The sequence below is a fragment of the Andrographis paniculata genome, unplaced genomic scaffold (genome assembly GCF_009805555.1).
Source record: "Andrographis paniculata isolate CXL003 unplaced genomic scaffold, ASM980555v1 Contig34END, whole genome shotgun sequence".
Taxonomy (NCBI): domain Eukaryota; kingdom Viridiplantae; phylum Streptophyta; class Magnoliopsida; order Lamiales; family Acanthaceae; genus Andrographis; species Andrographis paniculata.
Window position 1 is genome coordinate 5,053,650 of NW_026137567.1, and position 22,159 is coordinate 5,075,808.

The 22,159-nt window shown below is 32.1% G+C and overlaps 4 protein-coding genes across 4 annotated transcripts; 2 read left to right on the forward strand and 2 right to left on the reverse strand.

The window, feature by feature from the left end:
* The first annotated feature begins 1,890 nt into the window (after positions 1-1,890).
* LOC127248400 (probable NAD(P)H dehydrogenase (quinone) FQR1-like 1) lies at positions 1,891-3,795 on the forward strand. Its single transcript, XM_051270714.1, has 2 exons — positions 1,891-2,623; positions 3,332-3,795. The coding sequence occupies exons 1-2, from the start codon at positions 2,076-2,078 to the stop codon at positions 3,558-3,560; spliced, it is 777 nt and encodes a 258-aa protein (XP_051126671.1). The 5' UTR covers positions 1,891-2,075; the 3' UTR covers positions 3,561-3,795.
* Positions 3,796-4,705: 910 nt separating this feature from the next.
* LOC127248677 (aminopeptidase P1) lies at positions 4,706-12,952 on the forward strand. The gene is made up of 16 exons (XM_051271141.1): positions 4,706-4,868; positions 5,125-5,188; positions 5,427-5,566; positions 6,173-6,457; positions 6,551-6,673; positions 6,748-7,026; positions 8,402-8,488; positions 9,008-9,072; positions 9,400-9,466; positions 9,801-9,935; positions 10,053-10,133; positions 10,421-10,475; positions 10,619-10,723; positions 11,289-11,360; positions 11,694-11,818; positions 12,508-12,952. The coding sequence occupies exons 1-16, from the start codon at positions 4,773-4,775 to the stop codon at positions 12,667-12,669; spliced, it is 1,941 nt and encodes a 646-aa protein (XP_051127098.1). The 5' UTR covers positions 4,706-4,772; the 3' UTR covers positions 12,670-12,952.
* A 636-nt stretch (positions 12,953-13,588) lies between these two features.
* LOC127248904 (BES1/BZR1 homolog protein 2-like) lies at positions 13,589-15,200 on the reverse strand. The gene is made up of 2 exons (XM_051271461.1): positions 14,815-15,200; positions 13,589-14,537 (listed from the first exon to the last, which is right to left on the reverse strand). Exons 1-2 carry the CDS (start codon positions 15,046-15,048, stop codon positions 13,818-13,820), a joined length of 954 nt encoding a protein of 317 aa, XP_051127418.1. The 5' UTR covers positions 15,049-15,200; the 3' UTR covers positions 13,589-13,817.
* A 3,862-nt stretch (positions 15,201-19,062) lies between these two features.
* Positions 19,063-20,672, reverse strand: LOC127248404 (salicylic acid-binding protein 2-like). Its single transcript, XM_051270717.1, has 3 exons — positions 20,234-20,672; positions 19,845-19,985; positions 19,063-19,653 (listed from the first exon to the last, which is right to left on the reverse strand). Exons 1-3 carry the CDS (start codon positions 20,609-20,611, stop codon positions 19,369-19,371), a joined length of 804 nt encoding a protein of 267 aa, XP_051126674.1. The 5' UTR covers positions 20,612-20,672; the 3' UTR covers positions 19,063-19,368.
* Positions 20,673-22,159: the final 1,487 nt, after the last annotated feature.

Below are 22,159 nucleotides of genomic sequence, written 5' to 3' on the forward strand. Positions count from 1 at the left end.
ATAGTCTGAGTTGGGTTTGACACGAGATTTAAAAATTATTGATATTATATTGATAGTGGATAAAAAGTACGGGTACAAGATTTTTTTGCCTTTGTGAGTGTATTAGTGTAAAAAGTAGTGGCAATTGTGTAATCATAATGAAAAAGCAATGGTAGTTTTACAGTGATATGATTTTTTATAGAAATGAGACTATTGTTTTGGAATGAATAAAAATGGTAAACATGACAATTGTATTAAGACGGAAGAAGTATATTTTAACATTTTATGTCTATTTCAAAACACATGCACAATTATAAATGTAGACACATTCGAGATGACATATGATTGCAATGGTAAAATAAACAATGACCATGAATTCAACTATATTAATATATGCACATGAAAGAATCATACAGTAATAAAATACATTTATATTTGAATCAATCTAGAATGCAACTTTAAGTTGTTCTTATAATATGTTGATCTCTTAACATATAAGTCATTACACAAACAATTTGGAGTTTGTTTATTTACATTGAAATCAACAATATTTATCATATACTACATCCGTTCAGCTATTAGGGTTTCATTTATTTTTTACGTGTTGATATTTAAATATTAATTATTATATCAAAACGTAGTACAAATTAAGAAAAAATTGCAAAAATACCTTCATTAGTGTCTTATAATACTAATAGAAGGACATTTGTAAAATATATATATATATATAAATATAAGGATATTTTTAATGTTAAGTACAATAACGCAAAAGATAAATGTGACTTAAAAACAGACGGAAGGAGTATCATTTTCAATAAAAGTATATAATTTTTTTCAATATATTAAATCAAGATACCATTTAAAAAAATATTCAAATCAACATTATTTTTTAAATCAATTTTAAACTACAACTAACAAATATTTATAATATATTTATATTGAATGAAATGCAAATATATAGTTTGATTTTGGCCGATCAAGTCAGCACATTCTATATCTATATAATATAAATAAAAGTTCAAAGCTTTGTTTAAAAAACAATTTTAAATATTTAGTATTAATTAATTTTTTTATTAAATATATATTTTTAAACAAAATTTTCATATAAATTTTTAATTTTTCGCAAAACTTCAAAAATCTCTATTCAATAGAAATTATGATTTTTCTTTGATAAAAGGTAATAATTCTTCAAAGATAATTATACAAATATGTATAAAGAAACACATTAAAATCCAAAATAAATGTTCATTTTCTTTTTTTAATTCTGGTTTGTTCACATAATTTCTCATTCTTTTTTTTCTTTTTTTTTTTTTTTTATAGAAATATGATTATGTATATTAATCTTATTTCAAATTTATTATTTAATTATTTTAATTTAAATTTTTAATTATTTGCTAATTACAATTTTATCTAATTTATCGTATATAAAGTAATATAAGCATATATTTCGGTTTTAAAAAAATGATAATATGTGGAGTCGTGTATAGCACGAAATGGATTAATGAATGAATAGTCAATAAAAACCAACGTTTACTTATTACAGCGACAAAAACAGGGTGCCTAATATTTGTACTAGTACGGGAAAATATATTCGTATGTAACTACAGAATCTTGAGTGTGACAATCAAATTATGAAATTAAAAGTATGCGAATGGAAAATGACATAAATATATAATTTAATTATTACAAGCAATAATGCAGGAATTAGGTAAATAAAAATATATATTGGAAATTTCATTAGTGTTGAAATAGGCCCAAATTCAAATATGGACATTATAGTAACTCAATTAATTTTTCAGATACGTTACACTTTCAACGGTAACCACTGACCAAATACATTTATTGAGAAATTATAGAAAATCAACCCACCATTATATAAATTTATTTGGAGAATCTTATTCTTCTATATATGTTGAGAAATAATATTGTAGTTAATTACTTGCTTAAATATTTATGCTAAGATTAAGCTAAACGGCGTCGTTTTGAGGTCTCATCGAAATCAAGATCAAGATTTGTCCGGAGGCCAAAACCACCACCGAGTCCACCGTCGGAGGTTCTGATTTTCCGATCGATTTCTCTCTTAGTCGCTATAATCCATGGGGAAAGGCGGCGGATGCGTTCCTAGCAAGCAGAAATCGCGGAAGTCGGCCACGTTAGATGCGGCGGAGGATGAGTCTGCCGTTCCAGAAGCATCGCAATCCGCCGTCGCCGCGGCGGCAAATGAGGCGGTGGGAACTGCAATTGCCTCCGAACCTGTCCGGAATATCAAGCTTCTGATAGTGTTCTACTCGATGTACGGCCACGTCGAAGGACTCGCGAAGCGGATGAAGCGTGGGGCTGACTGCGTCGACGGCGTTGACGCCGTAATCTACCGTGTTCCGGAGACGCTTGACGACGACGTGCTGACGAAAATGCGCGCGCCGCCGAAGGATGACTCCATCCCCGTTCTGGAATCGGTGGAGGAACTGGCCGGCGCGGACGGTTTTCTGTTCGGTTTCCCGACGAGGTACGGATGTATGGCTGCGCAGATGAAGGCGTTTTTTGATTCGACCGGACAGCTGTGGAGAGGCCAGAACCTCGCCGGTAAACCTGCCGGTTTTTTCGTCAGCACCGGAACTCAAGGCGGCGGCCAGGAGACTACTGCGTAAGCTCCTTCTTTCCCCTAATTATGCTACCTTCCATTGCTATATTTTTAATTGATTGAGCTGCTTGTTAATTGGATTGAATTTTTTTTTATCAATAATTGTATCATTGCTATGAATTTCTTTGAACTTAGGAGATTGCCATGTACCAGTTGACAGATGCAGCTTTGATCTCTGTATTATATGGTTTTGATTATGGTTTCATCATCTATCTGTGATACATTTCGAATAGCTGAAATTCCAATGCCTTTGTCTGCCATTGTCGTGCCATTTGTTATGTGTTTCGATCTTTATTTGTAGTTGTGCTCGTCTTTGGCGCGTCAAGTTTGTATCATTCTGAGAAATCGCTGTTCTAGTGACTATTTCTGCGTTGTTTTGTTAAATGTGTCTGTGATCATTGCAAATCTAACTTCAAAGAACACTGTGGATTGAGGCATTGTATTGCAAGTTGCTTCGATTTCCTATTTTCACTTCTTTTTCTCCCTACCCTTTTGATAAATGTGTCGATTGACTATCTTCGCGGGCTAAGATATTGCTTTGCGCCACAAAGAATACGTCGAATTGGGTGTCTAGACATCATTTGTTTGTGACATAAAGAAGTTATGCTATCATTTGAATCACTTTGTATCACATTAGATTGGACTTAAATTCTGTCGTACTTTTGAAACAATTGCATATGATATATTTTGAAATTTTCGAATGTATTCCAGGTGGACGGCGATCACTCAATTGGCGCATCACGGGATGCTGTTTGTTCCCATCGGGTACACCTTTGGAGCCGGCATGTTTAAAATGGATGCTGCCCGAGGGGGCACTCCTTATGGCGCCGGAGTCTTTGCCGGCGATGGCACCAGGGAGCCGAGCGAAACTGAGCTGGCGCTGGCAGAGCATCAGGGCAAGTACATGGCGGCCATTGTCAAGCGGCTTGCCCTCGGTTAAGATGGCCGGCCGCCACCGGAGATGGCATCTCCGGCGGAATTAAGTAATTTCCTGAACAGAAGCATCCTTGATTGATTGTTTGAACATTTGTATGCATTGTTTTCTTCCTTTTGTGTTCTCTTCTGAATGGCATCAAATTCCATGGTTGTTATTGTTGTTGAAATTGAACATTGGGTATAACTATTGTTGTTGATATTCAACATTGAAAATTATTGTTTAAGTTTTTAAGGCTGAATTTGTTGGATTTGTTTATATATTAAAAGATATATAGATTATATTTAAAAAATGACTTGTTTGAAGAGAAAGTATAATTAAGTTTTGATTATCCAAGAGTGTTTTTGTTTTCGAAATAAAATAATACGGACTATATTTTTATTATAAATTGTGTTTTTACTTAAATTTAAATTTAAATATAATATTTTATAAGATAAAAAGATTTTTTTTTTTTTTTTTTTAATTTTTTTTAATAAAGTGAACGGGATATTATAGAAATCGAAGTAAGATTTTAGATATATATAATCATTATATTTTATATTTAAAAATAAAATTTAAGAATAATATTTTAAAAAATGATAAAAACAAACACATTTTTTATATTTTATTTTATTTGTTACTCTAAATAAAAAAATATATTGAATGTTATCTTTAAAACAAAAAAGAGATTAAATAATACTAAAAATATATTGAATGTTATCTTTCAAATATTTTTGACATCTTGAATGAAAAACAAATGTTTTATGGTATATATATATATATATATATATTTTTAAAAAAATGATAAATTCAATAATAAAATAAAATAAACTGAAAAAAAGTCATAAAGCCATGATATTTTTTAATTTTAATTGTAAGTTGAATAAGAAATTCAACACTGAGTTTGTTCAATTTGATTTTTATGAAGTTTATATGTAATAATTATTTTATTTTTAAAATATTGAAGTAAAAACAAAAGCTAAAAACAATCACCTTCCTTCTTTATAGATAAAATACCTTATTTATTTATTTCTTTCTATTTCTGTTTATTGTTTACCAAAAACATGAAACCAACACGCATCTCAAACCTTTTGGACTCCTTTCAACTAAAAGCGCACTTCCAACATATCCGGGCGGATATAGCGTGTTTTTAAATACGAAGAAGTCGCAATTCAAAGTCAAGCAAGCGTAGATTAAATAGGCTGAGAAGTCGAGAGAGGAGCAAAGACGCTTGCGAAGATGGCGGAAGAAACATTGGCTGCTCTGAGGTCTCTGATGGCCTCTCACTCCCCACCACTGGATGCTCTGGTAGTTCCTTCCGAGGATTATCACCAGGTATATATGTTCGTCTCTCGCTGTGCACTTTTTTGAGTGACTTTAATTTTGTTGACTAGTGGACTTATGTGCAAATCAATTCACGATTCGCGTCTCCGAGTGCATTGGAGCGTCTGGATCTTAATTGCTTTGATACCGATGTTGGAATTGTCCGTTTTTGTACTATTTTTTTAATGTTTGAATGGACGTCTGTGCAGTAATGGATTTTAATCCCAATTTTGGTGTGTAAGTGATTTCTCTATTACTGGTGTGGCAGAGCGAGTATGTATCTGCGAGGGACAAACGGCGGGAGTTTGTATCTGGATTCAGCGGCAGTGCTGGTTTGTTTCTTTCCGTTATATTGCTTTCACGTGCTTGTTCGATTAAGATGGAGTTAGAATATTTATATCTGCTGTCCTATAGGAGAATGTTAATCGTTTCCGTTTGTACTCTAACCAGTTTGACATGAATGTGGTCCGTGATTGAAACTGGCTGTGGATGCCATCCCTGCTAACACATTTAATGTTGGATATTATATTTGGCTTGCCGAGTTAAATCATTAGAGGTTGGATATTGCAGGTTTGGCACTTATTACTTCGAATGAGGCGTTGCTTTGGACAGACGGGCGCTACTTTTTGCAGGCAGAACAGCAGCTTAGTAGCCAGTGGAAGCTCATGCGTATGGGAGAAGATCCAACAGTTGATATCTGGATGGCTGACGTGAGCTTTCTTCTTTATGTTACTATGTACAATAGTAATTCTAAGTATTCAATTAATTGATGCAGTGTGAGATATGTGATCATATATTTTATGTGCATTGGTAAATTATGATGTTCAATGTTAGAAGTTTGAAACTGGATCTTCCCACACGGCCACACCATAACCCCAACATACCAGAAGTGCTTCTTGTTATGGCATCTTCTAGAGCTTAATAATTTATTAGACAACCTCAAGATCAACCAAAAACAATGCACACTAGATTTTTCTGTGAAGCTCATACTCTGGAGGATCAATGCTCCAGGTATTATATGACGACAGTCATAACTGAAGTTTTTATGACCTAATGGAATCCAAATTAAGCTTTTCCCATGTTTTTCCCTACAATTAATTTATACCCTTATTTAATGCTATGGCGATTCAGAATGTAATCTCATCTGCTATTTCTTCTAAGGACTTTCTTAACATCTCTCTTCAATCCATTTTTCTGAACAGGTGACATTATTTGTTTATGGATAAAATGTTTCAACAACTTTACTGCGCTTATTATTTTAAAGTTTGGACTATGCTTCTTTCGCACAATAACTCTGTCTCGGTATGCTGTACTAGAATCTGTCGAGTGAGGCTGCAATCGGAGTTGATCCTTGGTGCATTTCAGTTGACACTGCGAATAAATGGGAGCAGGCTTTTGCTAAAAAACAACAAAAGTTGATACAAACGACTACAAACTTGGTAGATGAAGTTTGGACCAGTAGACCACCACCTGAAACAAATCCGGTTATTGTTCATCCGCTTGAATTTGCTGGTCGCTCTGTTGAAGATAAACTGAAAGATCTAAGGGAAAAGCTTAATCAAGAAAAAGCTCGTGCAATCATAGTTACTACCTTAGATGAGGCAAACACGTCATTTCATTTCATGTTAATAGTCAATATAGTTTGATTTTATGGTATTCACATATTTTTATTCATTTTAAATTTACAATTTCAGGTTGCATGGCTATATAACGTTCGTGGGTCAGATGTTTCTTATAACCCTGTTGTTCATGCATATGCTATAGTTACCTCAGATTCGGCTTTCTTTTACGTGGATAAGAAAAAGATGTCCTCCGAGGTCTGTGATCATTGTAATTACATTTTTACCTTAAAACTGTTGATTACTTCACCATAAAATTCCTGGATATATAGGCAAGCACCTACATGGAGAAAAATGGAATTGAAGTGCGAGACTACAGTGCAGTAAACTCGGATGCGGCATTACTGGCAACTGACCAGCTTGCTTCTACCTATTCGAAAACAGACAGCATTAGTACTGGTCCTGTTGGCGATAATCCTAGACAAGAAGATAGCACCAACAACCTCGTATGGATTGATCCTGCAACATGCTGCTTTGCTTTGTATACGAAACTGAATCTGGATAAAGTTCTGCAGCAGTCATCACCTTTGGCCCTAGCCAAAGCCTTAAAGGTACATGCTATTAGATATACCAGGGATGCCATTAATGGCTATCAGAACCACCTTGTAACTTTTGTGGCTATCACCAAATATAAAGAACTTATATCATTAATGGCATCTATGGTGTGTGTTATTGTATTGATATATTGTGTTCAATTATTTTAAATTGGCCCTCTATTATGCGTTGAACGGTTAGGTTGCCTTTTAGCTTTTCTGTGATCATTTTTATTTAATTTTATTGGTAACATTTTTTAGTGTTATATTAATTGGTAGTGAAGGTGTATTGGAACTAATGCGAAGGATGGTTCAGTCCGTTGTTCCTTAATGGGATAAGGCTGAGCATCTTGTGATGGTACGATGTTGGCACTTTATGTGAGTTAGGCTTGTGTGTATTTTTATTTTTATTTTTTTCTGGTTTAATGATAAATTGTAGAAACTTAATTAAAAACATAAATTAAAGTACTATGGCATTGATATGATGTTTATTGATCATTCCAAATTTTCTCCTGAGGTCTATAGTGTGACTGATGAAGTTGAATTGCTCGTGTTTACTTTAGGACCTTGCATCTATTCTGACTTGTTTACTCTTGAAGCTGGCAATTTTCTGATTTATTCACATGCTTCATTCGGTGAATACTTAAAGTGAGATGTCTACTTGGAGTTGATTTGCAAATATAGTGACCTCAATTTTTTCAGGATTATTTTTCTATTTCGTTCAATCACAATTCATTCAACTTGTATTACTTGAATTGGACTCCGTCCGATTAACTTTTTTAGTCAGACTGATGAATGCATGTTTAGAATGATTTGAGAATATCATTGAAGCCATGAAGTGTGGATTATAAACATCAAAATCTTCAACAAGTTTTATGATAAATGTTGACTAAACAGCCTGCAGTTTGTTTAAAAAAGGAGATGAATAATTCTATCTGATTATTAAAATTATTCCTTCGAATCGATTTAGTTTTCGACTTTACTAGTATAATTTCAGATCTTTTGAGCTACCTTTGGGTTTGTTTATTTGTGATTTTTTTGGTTTTGTGGGTTTTTATATTTTATTTTTTCATTTCTATGCAATAGTTATTGAATTTGATGTTTTTGGGGGGGAATTTGATAGGCTAAATAGTAAAAAATTAGTATAGAAATCACAAGTGAACAAACCTTTTGTTTCTTCATTCTAAACTATTTAGTAAGTGGCATTTCAGTATGGAACTGAAGTTATATCTAATTGTGCATGAAACTGTAGCAAAAATATTTCATGTTCCTCATGACGTTTTAAAGTTCATGTTTCTCGGGATTGTTGCGTGAACTAAAACATTTTCCTGTGATGTTTCTATGTTGGTTGTCCATGATGCTATCTTTAACTTTGTTATCGCCCATATCTCAGAATCCTATTGAGATGGAGGGGCTGAAGAATGCACACATTCGGGATGGAGCAGCTGTGGTTCAATATCTTGTTTGGCTGGACAAGCAGGTATAAGAATTATATTCTGTGTATTGCCTAGATGAGGATCTACCTCCCATGACTATGCCAAATGTTTCTTAGTGTGATTAGTCCTATTTTATATGCTTTTCTGATGTACTTGCATCCTAAATTGAAGTTTGAATGCAGATTATTTGCTCCATTATTGGATCCATTCTTCTACTAAAATTTAGCAGAAAACTTGTTGTGCCATTTAATCATATAAACTGTTCCATTGAAATTCGGAAGGGAAATTAGTAAGCCGTATCAGGATCAAAAGTAATATTCTATTCATGTTTCAGAAGATAATAATAATTACAACAATATTGACACATAAATAATGTAGTTCATTGTTTCCTCCTAGTCTTGTTCTGCAGTCTATGAATATACAGCCACCCCGTGGCCCATTACGTTCTTACGTGCTCGTTTTCAAATGTGCTCTGTCAAAGTGACCACTGTCAAGTATTGCTAATTTTCATCTTTTGTATTGCCTCCAAAATGAATTATTCTTTTTTGTTTTTCCTTCCCCAGATGCAAGAAATATATGGGGCTCCGGGTTACTTTGTGGATGGGGAGGTCAACAAGAAGGACCAACTGTGAGTTTGTTTGGTCAAATTATATTGAATGATCACCACCATCAATTTCCACTGGATATAGGTTTTACCTTGTCAAACATGGTGTTGGAATTGTTTTTCCTTGGTTATGAATCTGTTTCATGAAATGTTATGTTAATGCAGAATGATAAATAGTTTATATTTTGAGCACCCACTAATTTCTCAGATTTCTATTTGTGTTTGGCTAAGCATTACCCAGCTAAAACACGGTTTACAAGCATTTACTTGGATGTCCTTGTTCAGAAGCATATTAGTATATTACTCTTAATGTTTTCTTTGTTTTTCTCTTTTCTTTGTAAAAAAATTCAGAAGATCGACAAAACTTACTGAATTGTCTGTAAGCGATAAGCTTGAGGAGTTCCGTGCATCTAAAGAGGTATTTAGTGTATTCACTCATAATAGTCCCAAAGAACTATATGGATTTGTTTATATTTTGCTATTTACATAACGAAATGTTAATAGTGCTCTTGTTTGACAGGTAACATTACATTAGTTTTTAAGTTTGTATAAGTTCTCAGTAAAACTATCCTTTCTTCACTTCCCTCTAGCATTTTTACTGGTTTTAGTTTTGTAGGAAATGAATCAGGGATCTTGGGGATGTAATGCATATTTTGTTTTTATTGTAGTGTAGCATGAGGCCTGCTATTTTTTAAAGCTGTCCTCCAAACAAGTTATTTCGATTGTTAACTTCATTCATATTTGTTTAACAGCATTTTAGGGGGTTGAGTTTTCCTACCATCTCTTCAGTTGGTCCAAATGGTGCCATAATCCATTATTCTCCAGAGCCTGAAACATGTGCTGAACTTGATCCAAATAGTATGTACCTATTTGATTCAGGAGCCCAGGTTTGTTGACTATCCTTTTTTTTTTCTTTTCCTTTTTCGTTACTAATCCTCCATTATTTATTATTATTTTTCACTCTCGCTTGGTTTCCATGACTAATCTCATCATTATCTCTGAAGTATCTCGATGGAACGACTGACATTACCCGGACTGTACATTTCGGAAAGCCTTCTTCACACGAGAAAGAAAGTTATACTGCGGTATGGTTCTCTTTCGTTCTTCACGTATGTATGATCTTTTGGTCAGGGAAAGGATATGGTACAAATCTAGATTCATAAGGTAAGATGGAAGGGGCGCACGTTTAGCTTATTCTAGTACATTAAATTATTGTGTTGATTGTTTGGAATGAAACTGTAGAGTAAAACAAGTAAATGATTAGGTGCATCTTGCATTAATAATGAACTTGCTATCATTTTTCGTTTTCTGTAAATTTAGAATTAGGAATATGATATCATATTAGCGTGCTTTTAATTTTTAGTTGTTGTAGGTGCTCAAGGGACACATTGGCTTGGGAAATGCTCGATTTCCAAATGGAACTACTGGTACTTAATTAGATAATTATGAATGTTGAGGGTTTCATTACACTTTGGAGTGTTTGGCTAGGTTCCTTAGTTCAGTTTAATTTTTAATTATTCAGTTGAGAATATAAAGCGAATTCCTTGTAACTGTTACATCCCGTGTTCAGGTCATGTTCTTGATATTCTTGCACGATTACCTCTGTGGAAGGATGGTCTTGACTATAGGCATGGTACAGGCCATGGCATAGGGTCTTATCTAAACGTTCATGAAGGTGAGTCAAGATCATTGTAAGCATTTGCTTATTTGCTTATGCACCATGAGATTTCATGCAGCATTATAAGATTCTACCTGATGTCCTTGATTTCTATGCATTCTAATATCAAACCAATTAGCAAATGCTGTAGAATTCTCATTCAACATTAGCTATCTGTTTAGTTATATCAACACCATTTTGGTATAGAAAGCAAGTTCTTTCTTCTTTACATTCTGAGGATATGTGATTTTGATGGACAAATAGAAAAAAGCTTATGCTTTTATGAATTGTCTCTGTTGAGCTACTAGCAATATCCTTACATTAGATGTTTATAGGTCAAGAATTTGTCCATTCATTTACTGATTTACCACCTAAAGGTCATGCTTCCCTTTTGCCTTATCCACCTTTCAATCTTGTCAAAGCTGCAATCCAGCAGGAAATCTTGTCAGCATTCTAGTTCAATTTTTGGTATTAGAAAGAACTCATGTTTAGATGCAAAGTTGTTTCCTGCACATTTGATTGCAACATGATTATTTTGGGTGTTTCTTCCCTCCTAATATACTAATTTTTATTGATTTGATAGGGCCTCATCAAATCAGTTTCAGGCCAGCAGCTCGGAATGTTCCGTTACAACCATCAATGACTGTTACAGATGGTATTATTTATAAAAGTTTCATCTACTTATGAATACGTGCACTGCTGAATTATTTGCCTTCACTAGTTAATGGGGGCTATTAGAGTTGACAAGTCAGATAGCATGCAATTTGTGCGCTTGATATTTTTAAGGTTTATTGCCAATGATCTAATGGAATCCTTAAAATCACTGGAAATAAGCACCACTATCACAATTATAATTATTAAACTTGTGAAATATTCGGTTTCTTTCGAATTTTGAAAAATGATTGAGCTATTTAATACTTTATATGTGTATATATTTGAAATGTTTTTCTTCTACTCTGGTGATTTAAGCTACAACTCCATTTTGCAGAACCTGGATACTATGAGGATGGAAATTTTGGTATAAGATTGGAGAATGTGCTTATTGTAAAAGAAGCTGACACAAGGTTCAATTTTGGTGACCGGGGCTACTTATCCTTTGAGCATATAACATGGGTAAACTTCACCTCCATATTAACATGCATTTAATTTTTTGTCCCTTGTATCGTAACATGTTGATTTCTATTTAAATTTGTCAAAGTGAACAACTGAGTACTTTCACTAAACCATTACCATGATTAGTAGTACTTTTGTTGGGCTTCTGGCATATGTTTGTCAGTATACTAGATAAGTCATGAACATGGAAACATTGTTTTCTAGGTTTACTTAAGACCATGTTAGTAATTCTTGATTTTTTTCCTATTTGTTGGCGACATTAAATCTCCCCTACCATCCGCTATAAACTTTTTGGTTGAAGCTCTTTTTACCTTAGGATATTGGTTCATCTTCGATGTTCGGGGCATCAAAAATAGAAATTATATGTATTGCGCTTTTCTTGGAATGATTGGACCATCCCGGAGAATGTGGTCCTGTTGGTAATGATGCGTCTTTAGCATATGATGTATATTGCCTTAAATGTACATGGTTATATAAAGTTCATTACAGTTGGAATCTCCCTCCTTGTCTCTGCAATGGCAAATATATTCATATTAGAAAAAGAGAGGGATAGTGAAAGACTAATTTTGCTTTTCTGTTTGAGGATGACTACATTGTCTGTGGTCCATCCCACTAGTTGATATGTATGTATGTTGTCTCTAGCCGGCATATAAAATCCAAGCTAATGAATTTATGCTTTCCCAATTCAGGCACCATATCAGAGAAAATTGATAGATGTGAGCCTCCTAGTGCCCGAGGAGATCGACTGGTTGAACAACTACCACTCCAAATGCAGGGAAATTCTCGGTTCTTATCTGAACTCTTCAGAGAAGGAATGGCTGAAGAAGGCTACCGAACCCATTGGCACTTGAGTCAACCTTTACTATGGTCCCTGCACATCTATATTTCTAGCTTCAACATGGTACCCCCCTTGCTGCCCTTTCCCCATATTTATCTCAACATTTAAACCTCTAATAATCCAAAAATCTGTCTGATTCACTTTAACATTACACACTCTTATGAATAATTCTACAAATAAGTATAAATTATATATTTATTATCCCTCACTCGTACACGCCCTATTGGGCATGTGCGCAGTGATGCTTGTGACAATATTGCTTATGTTAATGCAGAACTCAACTATTTATTGATTCATCTTTTCTGCTTCCTTCTAAACAATTTTCTAGTGAATAATAGGGCTTTTAGGATCCATTTTTGCTGCATGGAATAAATAACTGGACAGCTTGTTTTTCATAATTTAGAGTGGCCCTATTGCTGTCTGAGCAAAAAAATAGTTTCATAGCAACTAGACTTGTTATCTTAACAGTAACTATAAATAGGTGTAGTTGGTGCAGCACTCAGGAGTTCTGATAAGTGAGAACTACTTGTCAAAGTGCCTACACATGTTTTTTTCCCTGACCACATGACACCATAGTTATACCTAAGTTGGGCCAGGTGCACGTGGAGCAATAGCTTCTAGTGATTAAAGTATTTGTAAAAAAAGACTCAGCCATTGATAGGATGGATTGGAGTCGCTATAAATTGGTTGTCACATGATTAATGGCAAGCGTGGGAAGGCTTTGGCAGTTTGGTACCAACCCCACCACCATATATTAGTTTAGCTGTCATCACTGGGTACCTTATCCAACATGCCACATGGGGAGGCCTGAGGGGGTCCCCCTTTACCAGCACCCTACCTTTGACTGCAGTGAGTTTTGGTATTGGATGGCACACACTAGGCCAAGAATTGGTGAGTGAGAAGTTGTCTAACCAATCTATGTTGAAGATGGGTTTACAGAAGATGAGATTTATTTAGCTTGAAAAAAGAACAGTGATATGAACTAGATGGATGGATGTTTTGTACACAACAACAACATTGCAGAAATTAGACATTTTCTCCACATTTTTAAGCCTGACGGTTACCGGAACAGGGATGCTGAAGACTTCGGGTAACAAAGGATTTGTTTCTGCGATCCATCGGAACTAAGTTGAAGTGTAAAGCTAATGGACATTGCAAAAACTAAGCACCGGGTTTTCCAGTTCCCAGTGTGAGCTCCAAATCTTCCATTCCAACTTCATGGATTCTTTCACCCTCCCATGCGTTAACTGCACCGTTCTCGAACTCAAACTCAGGCCCCCGGGGCCTCTTCGCTGCTGTTGCTTCCAATCCAAAGTTTGCACAATTGCCATTGCTTGTATTCTGGATAGAATCCTTCATTGCCATAGGTTTTACCAAATTGTAAGTAGGTGAAGCTGGCACGGTCTGGAAACTGACCCAACCAGCAGAGTTCACAGTAGGTACATCAAATTCATCACATTCTGGTATCGGCACTGGCATAAATCTTCGACGGCGAGTAGGACTAGCTGGAGCAGAGGCGGCGAAAATAGGGTGTAGGTAGGAGTTCAATGACCTCTCTGGAATAGGTTCCCATTGAGGTTTCGGCTTTGAATTTCTAGTCGGAGAGGACAGAGGGGGAGTTACTGGAGCACTATTGGATATGCGCAAGCGAGGCAACGAAGAAGGGATTGAAGTCAAGTTATGAAGGAAAGGAAGGATGTAGGATGTCGGATTCCCATCCCCGCGAGATGGACTTGGAAATGAGGAAGATGTGGGGCTGGCATGATATGAAGGCGCAGGACTGGGGAAAGCCGACGAATTCGGGCTCGGCTGTATCGACGAACACACACTCATGTTTCTCGATCCAGCCGGAGGAACCTCAACAGGAGGTGGCTTACATCCCTGTTTGGATACAATTCGCATTAGAAGTACTCAAGCAGGAATAGATTGAATCAAAAACACAAGAAGCAGGGACACTAAATCAGTTACTAAATTAGGGAAACCGAAGAGAAATTGAAGACCTAAATCAAATTGGGGATTTCAGCAGATGCTCAACATAGATCAGATCCAACAACACAGATCGATACATATATATACGAATACACGAGCACAAATCACCTACTATGAATCAATTGAAAAACAGCTCTTAGCAGCAACTAATCGAGAGGAATAAACCTACCTTACGATAAGTGGTACCGTCGGCTTCAACAATCCAACCAGCTTCTGCACATAGCGCCTTCAAAACCTCGTTGTTGTCGCAGTGTTTGGGGAGTTTGTAGTTTCCCTGAGCTCGAAGACCCGCGTAAATCTTAGCAGCGATGGCTCTCCTTCTCCTCTCCCGCCGCTTGTTGTTCTCCCTCTCCTTCCACGTCGGAAGTCGTCCCGTCGTCGAACCACCTCCCACAGTTGTCATTGCAAGATAACCACTTCACTCCTCAAGGCTCAGATCTCCTGGAGTTAAATAGCTGGACTGATAAATTGCAGCAACGTCGTTGGAAATGCTGCACAAAAGAAGAAGGAGAAGCGACAGTGGCGACCACTCCAATTGCCAATAGCCTCCCACGCTTTCTGTATATATATTATTTACTTATTAATATTTTTTTCAATTAAAAAATAACATATTTATAAAATTAATTAAAAAAAATAGATTAAGACGATTCATACATTCATCATTCATGCATTTATACATTTATTTATTTATTTATTTATGCGCACATGTGGTGTCGGATTGTGGTCCAATATGCATCATGCATTTGAGCTCTCCATACATATATATTTTTATATATATTATTTAAGGGATCAATTATTTAATCAGACATTTTTTTTAAATATTTTATTGAGGGAATTATTAGTTGATGCGTCATATTTAATCCAAGTCAATTAATAATAAATTGCAAGGATGCAATTTGTTTATATAATTAATAATCCGGTATTTAATACTTGTTCATTTAATAATATTTTAATAGTAATTTTTGTTATAATCGTTAATTAAATAAGCATTATTAATAATGATAATTTGATCAACCGATCTTATTTTAGACAAGAAACACATTGTTATTATTAATTAGAACTAGACGTTAGCGTGTTAGATGGACCAGGCATGATTTTACATCTATGCCTTTTCTTTTTTTCTGGATTTCCGTATTTGCCCTCCCTGTTTTTCCTTATGCATTTCTTGTGAGTAGTTATGTGAAATTTCAAATATACCCTCAATAATTCCATTTCACAATAAAATATTTCACACTATCAATGTCACATCTTTTACTATTATATATACTATTTTCTTTTTTATTTATTTGCTTTTTCACAAAATTTAAAAAAATAATATTTGTATAATATTTACCAAATAATTTTTTATCCAATATATTTTTAATATTTGAACCAAAGTATTAAATAAACAAACCCTTTTGTTCGATTGTATTCTCAATCTACTATTTCTACTATTAGTTTACAATACTTTTTTTTCATTTTTAAAAATATTTATTATATATATTTTTTTTAACAAAATAAAAAATACAACATACAATCACACAATGTCTATAATATAAATTATATACATATTCACGTTCAAAAATTTAAACACATCAAATATATTGGATTTGTTTGGTTGTACTTTGAAATTAATTTGAAGGAATTATATACATATTCACATTCAAAAATTTAAACACATCAAATATATTGGGTTTGTTTGGTTGTACTTTGAAATTGATTTAAAGGATATTAATTTAAATTTTTGTTTTAATAGTATCTTGATGTGATATTTTGTAAAATAAAATTGTATATTTTTATTAAAAATAAATCGAATGAATAATGTTAATTTTAATTTAAAATAGTAAAAAAAAAATCCATTATTTTCTATAATACTATCATAATTTTCATATATAAGGATAAAAACATCTAAAAACACATGCAGAATCAAAACTAAGAAATGTAATGGACAGGTTAAATATAATTTTGTCTTAAAACCATTCAAATATAAATACCATTATAAAATTTTAACTTAAATAAAGATTGTATTTACCTAAATAATTTTATATTATAAGTATAATTTTAAATCCTTCCCTTCGTCCCAATACAATAGTTCTGTTTATCGTTTTTGTTCGTCTAAAACAATAGTCTCATTTTCATAAATAATTATATCGCTATAAAACTATATTTACTTTTTCATTATTATTATACAATTGTCACTACTTTTTATACTAATATACTCACAAGGACAAAAAAGTCTTTTATCCATACTTTTTACCTACTATTAATGTAATATCAATATTCCTCAAATTCCGTGCCAAACACAACTCAAACTATAATTTTGAGACGGAAAAAGTATATAATACAATATATATATTTTATTTTTTAACAAAAAGTTGAAATACAAAAAATTTTCTATATTACTAATACAATTTAATATACATCACATAAAAAGTACCTCAAACTAAAATATTACTGTTAATTTAAATTTAAAATGAGAAATAAACAAACTTCAAAATAAAAATGAATATTATTGTTTTAAAGAAACATTATTATGATTTATATGTAATAAAATATACACTGCACGTGCGCTGCTACCTTCGTCAATAAATAAGCTGCGCCATTTATAGTTCAATTATTATTTTGTTTGCTTGGTTTTGGTGTGTGTTGATTATTCTGGGGGAAAAAATATATATATATATATTTAAATAATACTAATAAATACTTAATATTGTGGAATTGTTTGTTTTTATTTGAATGTGAAGTTTTGATTTAAGTATTAGTTTAAATCTTATTTTTCCTGTTTTCTAAAATTGTGCACATTTATTTTTTTTTTGTCTCTTAAAAATATTATTATTTTTTTATTTAGTAAAAAAATACACTATTTTTATTAGAAGAAGTATAAAATAAAAAAATATTAATTAAGATTCCATATATTAAATTTTATGTCTTAAATTTTTGAAGTACAAATTTGAGAGAACGATAAAATATTTTAAAATAATATTGTATTAGTAACATTAATACTTTTTTCTTTTTAATTTTGTATTCATTTTCTTTGCAAATTACAAATAAAACGGTCATAAAATTTAAGAGATGAAAGAGATTATTAATATAAATTTGAAAACCAAACTAAATACAATTACATTTAAAAGTTATTAATGAAAATAGCGTTTGTTTGTGGATTTGATTTTGAATGTGATTTTTTTAATAATAAAAGTTTAAATTAAATAGTTATTTAATATAATATTAATATAGGTTGATTTAATATTTTTAATATAAAATTAATTTTTAGTATAATATAAAAAAATAATTATTTAATTTAATATATTTAGAGAAAAATATAAAATAAATAATATAAATCTTATAAAGTTTTTTCAAAAGAATATAATTTAAATAATAATTAATTTATCCTTTTTTTTACCTCACAATTTATTATTATTATTTTTTTTTATCAATTACTTAATAAAATATCTATAATACTTTATTTTACTTTTTATCTGTATATTTTCATATTGAAATATCATTATTTTTTTAATATTTCTACCAAATATAATTTATATATTTTCTCCATTTCATAACAAACTATCCATTTATTAATTTTAGTATGTCTCGTAACAAAGTATCAATTTTATTTTTTTTAATATAGACTATTTTAGTTATTTTTACTTTATTCTTACTTACATTCCAATATAATATTAATATTTCTAAAACTCCGTGTACAAAATAATCGAATACGTAGTTAAGGGAGGAAGTGGGCATAATTTAGTTAGTTTGATGTAATAAAATAAATAAACATACCCAAATAAGTGGATCCCATTAATATTTATTAATAATTTAATACGAAGCGTTGACTGTTGACATCAGCCACGTGTGCATTTTCACACGTGTTTCCTACTTGACATTTTGTATTGAGATGTTTTTCCCTTCGATTTTTAAAACCAAAAGAAAAGGGTTTGCTTTTTGGGTTTCTATGAATGTTATTGCTATTGATCTTTATTATTCAATACAAATATATTTTTTATTTTAATAATATATTATATTAAATAATTATTTAAATTGAAATTGAAATACTAAGCATAAAAGTTTCCGAAAAAATAAACGCAAGCTCTAATGAATTCCAATATATTTTAGACTAACAATAATTACCTACTACACATTGAAAAACCTATAAAAATTCTCACCCAAACATGTTTATGGGCATTCTTTTACAATTTGATCTTATTTTTTAAATAATAATTTAAATGTAATATTTTATTAGGATTTTTGTTATAAAATGACAAATTTATCCTTAATCTTGTGTATCTAAAATGAAAGAGTAAATAAAGTAGGGATAAAAGAGTAAATTTTGTGTATAAAATTAAAAAAAGGATATAATTATTGGACATTCCAAATAGGAAAGTAAGACGTTAGTTTGTGGACGGAGAGAGTATTATTATATGTTTACCATAAATCATAACAATTGTATAATAAAAAAACATAAAATCAAATTAAAAAAACAATACACCATTCACATGCTTCAACAATAAAATTAGTAGGAATTATTGTTTTAAATTTGTAAATTATATATATATTATAATGGGAGAAGCCGCCGCCACTATTCCGCCACTATTCGATGAATATGTTCCGGATAAATATCCAACCGAATATAATAGCCTGTAAACTAGACTCGACAAGACAAGTCACACTTGAACCTATAACTTCACGGGCACGAGTCCACCACTTATGTGATGATCATTGCAATTGCAATCTTAATTAGTCCAATCGATCAATGATACTTGGCAGCGATTTTTGTAAGAGATTCGGAAAGCTGTTGGGGTGTGGACAACATGGCCATGTGGTCGGCCTCGTCAATTTCGACGACTTCATCGACTCCTCCATTGGCCTCGATCATCCAACGCTGGAACCACGCCACAATGACGATATCCTTTTCGCACAAAATGTACACTTTCTTCACTGCTCCATACCTTTCTTTTGAGAATGGCTCTTTTTGGGACACATCTTCCACGAACAACGACCCCGGCCTTATCAGAATTGTTCCCAATGCCACATCCTATGGACATACGTCTTAATTTTATTGATCATCACGGTAATTATTGAGATATTTTAAATATTCAATTTTATATTTAATAGATTTAAATTTTTAAATTTGTATCTATCGAGTGTGTTTTATATTGTCTTACCGTTATTTTCACTCATTCGAATTATATCACAAATTCAAAATTCTCTAGAGAAAAATTGTACCTCCGGAGAACATAAACTGTAGAGTTGGTCGGAGATGAATTTAGGACCAAAAGTCATCGAAGTTAAGGGACAATCCGGCGTGCCGAAAGTTGAGAATTTTGTGTCCTCCCAGTTCTCTGCTAGCGGAGTTTTCTCTACCAACTGTATATATTAGATATATGGTCTGTTTCTTTAGTTAAATTTTCTCAAGTTTAACTATTTGGACAAAAAAAATATATATTTTTTCTTTTCTTACAAAATATTTTATCAAACATTATTTTAATATCAAACACAAACCAATTTTTCTCAAACTCAAACTAAAAGAAACACACTCACATATTTTTGTAATAAAATGATTTTATTTTATTTTTTAATTTTAAATCGAAATTAAAATTTATTAAAAATTCCACCTGTTCGATGACGTAGGAAGGCTTATGTTCACAATCAGGCAAGAAAGCCGTCACGAAAACCGCCACGGAGATCCTGTCGGGGTACCTCTCCATCGCCGCCGCCAGGTTCATCCCGCCGAGGCTGTGCCCGACCAGGACCACCTTCTCCGGCGGCGGAATAGCCGCCAGAATCTCCAGCAACGGCTGGTTGTAGTCGTCGAAGGAGCAAAGGTCATGCAGACACCTCAGGTCGGTGCCGGCGGCCGCCAGGTCAAAGGCGGTGACGCGGTGGCCCGCCGCCTCCAGCAGCGGCTTCAGCTTGTACCAAGACCACGCGCCGTGGCCGGCGCCGTGGACCAGAACAATGTGCGGCGGCGGCGGCTGCTTTCCCGGCTCCATCGCGATTTAAAGCTTCTGGTCTGACTGCCTTTCCAGCTTAATTAATTGTTTATATAGAAAAGAAGGGTGTGTGTGGATGATGCTGAAGATCCTCCCAGAAAAGAAGATAATAAATGATGGGTCGAATATTTTTTAGCCAAAAAAATTAATTACATATTAAAAATTGAAATTAGTGGTCCAATATTTGGAGGTTTGTTCCTTTATAATATTATTACAATCCCCTCGAATTCTATATTCCAAAAATAAATTCTATCCTTTTGTCTAAAAAATAAATTTTATCCCCCTGTTCCTCTGTATATATATTATGTGGTGGGATAGGGACATAGAGTGTGTTAATGAGACAAAAAAAAAAAATATAAAAAAATTAATTTGAATTATAACATATAAATTAAAAATAAAGTACTTATTCTTATAGGCTGTGATTGTTTGAAGGATTTGAGGAAATTTATATTATTCATACAAATTTTTTTTTAAAAAAATATCATATCAAATATTTATTTTTTATTTTTTATATTATATTAAAAATTAATTTTACATTCAAAATATTATATCAATATTTATTTATATCACATCATACAACTATTCAAATTCAATCGCTTTACTATTCAAATATCAATTCAAAATAATCAACTATCATTCTATATCAAAATTACAATTAAAACTTAAGTTTTTTTTTTTAAAAAAAAATACGGTGATTATATATATATATATAAGTTTTATTTTATTTTATTTAGATAATTATGATTACACAGAAGAACGGATATTTGAAAATGAACCAAACAAGTGCAAAAGTGTGTTTAACTCAAAGCCAACTGCTGCTTTCTCTTTTCCCCCACAAAACATTTTATGAGAGTAAAATAATTGTATTATACCATATCTCTTTCATTATTCAAATATATGTCTTTTTTATAAAAATAAAAAATAAAAATTTTTCATCAATAAAATATTTTTATTTTCTTGTCAGAAAATTATATTATTTTTCGTATTTTTTTTTTCTATAAAAAATAAAAAATACAATGAAATAATTACTATCAATTTATAATAATATCATACCTTAAATATTTGAACATACATTGGAATAAAGAATGAAATTTTATTTTGTAAATCAAATAAAAAATTACATATTAACATATGAATTATATATATATATTTGTCCATATCTAATATATCAATTTGTTTTGTAGTATAAAAAAATAATAGTAGTATTTTATTAATTATTTGAAGTATATAAGAATATTTTAATATTCTTTTGGTATTCTGTAAATTAATTATATATAATAATATATTTATAATTTATATAAATATTATATATATTTTAATATTAATTTTTAATTATTACTATAATTATAATAGAAATTAATGTTAGAGACCGAGAAAAATCATAAAAATAACATATTAGATAGAGGTGGTAGAGTATATATCTACATATAATACACTATAAGGGTGTGTTTGTTTGGGGGTTTGAATTTTGGATTGGGATTTAAATAGTAAAATTTTTGAATTTGAATAGGTGTATGATGTGATATAAATAGGTGTTGATGTGATATT

Coding starts and splice junctions, on each gene's coding strand:
- LOC127248400 (XM_051270714.1), top strand. CDS start 2,076: ATGGGGAAAGGCGGCGGATGCGTTCCTAGCAAGCAGAAATCGCGGAAG. Junction 2,624..3,331: donor GGCGGCCAGGAGACTACTGC/GTAAGCTCCTTC, acceptor AATGTATTCCAG/GTGGACGGCGATCACTCAAT.
- LOC127248677 (XM_051271141.1), top strand. CDS start 4,773: ATGGCGGAAGAAACATTGGCTGCTCTGAGGTCTCTGATGGCCTCTCAC. Junction 4,869..5,124: donor CTTCCGAGGATTATCACCAG/GTATATATGTTC, acceptor CTGGTGTGGCAG/AGCGAGTATGTATCTGCGAG. Junction 9,073..9,399: donor GTCAACAAGAAGGACCAACT/GTGAGTTTGTTT, acceptor AAAAAAATTCAG/AAGATCGACAAAACTTACTG.
- LOC127248404 (XM_051270717.1), bottom strand. CDS start 20,611: ATGGAGCCGGGAAAGCAGCCGCCGCCGCCGCACATTGTTCTGGTCCAC. Junction 19,986..20,233: donor CTTCCTACGTCATCGAACAG/GTGGAATTTTTA, acceptor TAATATATACAG/TTGGTAGAGAAAACTCCGCT. Junction 19,654..19,844: donor ACAGTTTATGTTCTCCGGAG/GTACAATTTTTC, acceptor GTATGTCCATAG/GATGTGGCATTGGGAACAAT.
- LOC127248904 (XM_051271461.1), bottom strand. CDS start 15,048: ATGACAACTGTGGGAGGTGGTTCGACGACGGGACGACTTCCGACGTGG. Junction 14,538..14,814: donor ACGGTACCACTTATCGTAAG/GTAGGTTTATTC, acceptor GTATCCAAACAG/GGATGTAAGCCACCTCCTGT.